This window comes from Pyrgilauda ruficollis, unplaced genomic scaffold (genome assembly GCF_017590135.1).
Source record: "Pyrgilauda ruficollis isolate IOZ18807 unplaced genomic scaffold, ASM1759013v1 scaffold175, whole genome shotgun sequence".
NCBI classification, from domain to species: domain Eukaryota; kingdom Metazoa; phylum Chordata; class Aves; order Passeriformes; family Passeridae; genus Pyrgilauda; species Pyrgilauda ruficollis.
The window spans coordinates 1-2,622 of record NW_024516431.1 but is presented as its reverse complement, the minus strand read 5'-3'; the positions used below and the strand labels follow the sequence as shown (position 1 = coordinate 2,622).

Sequence of the window (2,622 nt, the reverse complement as noted above, 5' to 3'; positions counted from 1 at the left end):
TTTTTTGGGAAAAAAAAAAAAAAAAAAAAAAAAAAAAAAAGAGAGAGAGAGAGAAGTGGAAAGAGCTAGCAGCTCAAAAGCATTGAAAAGCCAAAAATGTGCCTCAGCCCAAGTGGTTCAATAAGGGCTGGGGCCAGGGCATTCCAGAAATTTTCTCTGAATTGTTTGATGACTGTCAATGGATTTTTGATGATTCTTGATGATTTTCTCTAGCAGTTCTTTGTTTCAGAATTCTGAAAGCCTGTTTCAGGACCAAAAGGGACTTCCAGAGATGTCAAAGAGGAACATCTTCAGTCCATGGACTCTGTCCTGAAAGCCAGCTGTTTGGACTTGAAACAATGAACTTTCTTTGCATGAGTTTTTTTGCATTATCTTATATTTTAAGATTGTTGTAGTGATATGATAGAATTTGATGTTCTACAGGTGAAGAATTTCCCTGACCATTCCAGATCAGCAGTTGATTGAGGTTTTGATTGGCAACAGATGAACCTCAAGAAATGTTTGTTCTCTCTTCTGCAAGGGCTCAGTAGAAGAAATTACAAACATTCTTTTTCTGTTTAATGAATTTAAAAGGGTGAAATGTAGCTATGATATTTTATTAAAAATCCTTTCCTAGGATTTTTTCCCTCCTGAGGAGCTGAGGGTCTCAGGAAAGAAATGTAAACAATAACTGTCTGCTGCTGTGGAATGCAACAGGTGCATCTTCCATTGGTCCATGTGGATTGTTTTCAATTGATGACCAGTCACAGCCACCTGTGCCAAGGCTGTGAGCAGTCACAAGATTTTTGTTATGCATTCTATTCTATTCTTGTTCTTTGTAGCCTTCTGATCATCTTTTCTCTCTGTTCTTTTAGTATTGTTTTCATGTAGTATTTTAATATATAAGATAATAAATCAGCCTTCTGAGAAAATGGAGTCAAGCCTCGTGTCTCCACACATGGGGTGTTCGCCTCAACACCTCCTGAAAGTGGAGCAGAGGGGCAGAATCCCTTCCCTTGATCTGCTGGCCACAAATCTTTGGATGCAGCCCAGGACATGTTTGGTTTTCACAGCTGCAGGCTCACATTGCTGGATTATGTCCAGCCTCTCACCCACCAGCACCGCCAAGTCTCTCTTGGCAGGGCTGCTCTCAATCCCCAGCCTGTGTTGATATTGGGGGTTGAACAGGGACAGAGAAAAACAATTTCTCATCATGGCATACAGTAGCATTCAACATGAACTTTACCTTTCAGAGCTTGGGTCAGCTTTGTTGGCATCAGATGCCAAAACCTTAAATTCACTGAATCTGATCTTTGCCGCTCGGTTCTTAGCCATGTATGAGTGACAGATATAAAACTTCCCATTGTCCTTGTGCTTGGGGTGGAAAGCCATCCCCAGGAATGCCCCAGCCCCTTTTATGCCCCAGCCACAAGGTAGCCAGCACTATGCTCTGAATGTCCAGGAATGGCAAATCCAGCTGGCTGCCATTGGGTAGGGAAACCCAGACGAGGCCCAGCTGCTCGGCTATGAAGGCACAGTGGGTCTGGTCAGCAGATTGGGCCATCAGCACTAGGTTTCTCAGGCCACTGGCAACCTCAGCCAGGCACAGCAGGACACAGCCTCCACGTTCCTCCAGCACTGAGCCTAGGCTGCGGCTCAGGGCCAAGTTCTGCAGCACCTGGGGGAAGCAGTAATTCTCATCCTGGAGCTGCAGGAGGTGGCAGAAATGGGTCCTGTTCGTCTCACAGCACTCCTGGATGTGCTTGTAACTGGTCAGCAGGTGGATGGCAGAGAAGCAGTGGAGGTGAAACTCAGAGCAGTAGTCAATACCAGTCTACTTGTATTGAAGTCCTGGAAGACTTCTCAGAGGGGTCTGTGGGTTTTCTGCATCGTAGAGATGTGCAGCATACAGAGAATATTCCTAGAAAGTAAGGGAAACTAAAGATGTGGCTGTGGACACTCATCCAGGAGAAGCCGAGACACCTCAAGGGGAGCAAAGTGGTTAATAAAATGAAAAATTAGCATTGCAGAAAACTTAAACAGTCACCTATGAAGTGCAGCAGTAGAAAGTCAGAGAATATGGCCAAAATAGACTTTGACATCAGTAGTAGTTTCCTTTATCAAAGCATATTCACCTGCACGTACATCCTTCCCAACAGAAGTACAAGTGTGGAGGCTGTGGATTTTACACTCATGAAGGTGGGACTGAGCAGTCCAAGGGGGAAGTGATCAGAGCAGGGAAAAAATCTGACAGAGCTCTGGAACTATCACAACTGACATTGAGAAGATGGATAAGACTCACTTTCCCACAGAAGAAAAATGACGGAGTATCAGGTGAAGGCAATAGGAGCCAGGTTAAAAAAAGCAAGTGAAATGCTGCCAGAAGAAGCTGTAGCTGCTAAAGACGTTCATTGATTAAATATACAGGCTAAATAAATCTGATACATGCATAGTATTACTGAAGCAGACTGTAGGTGAGATTTAAAACTGATTCAAATAAGTAAATACCATCTCATGCAATTCCTGTAGATATCATTGACTCTGTCTCTGATCATCAGGAAAAAAAATACTGCAGGCAACATTTTCATGTGTTACAGATCTAAAATTATGTTCCCTCATGTCGAAGAAGGGAGAGGCGACACC

General features: G+C 43.6%; 1 protein-coding gene across 1 annotated transcript in view; it reads right to left on the bottom strand.

Moving 5' to 3' along the window:
- HHIPL2 (HHIP like 2) overlaps positions 1-1,900 on the bottom strand; it is a gene marked incomplete at its 5' end in the record, with an annotated part of 14,817 nt that extends 12,917 nt beyond the window's left edge. The window contains 2 exon segments of the mRNA XM_041464232.1: positions 1,226-1,386; positions 1,388-1,900. Of these exon segments, the coding sequence (XP_041320166.1) occupies positions 1,226-1,386; positions 1,388-1,900 (674 nt within the window).
- Between the last annotated feature and the right edge of the window lie 722 nt (positions 1,901-2,622).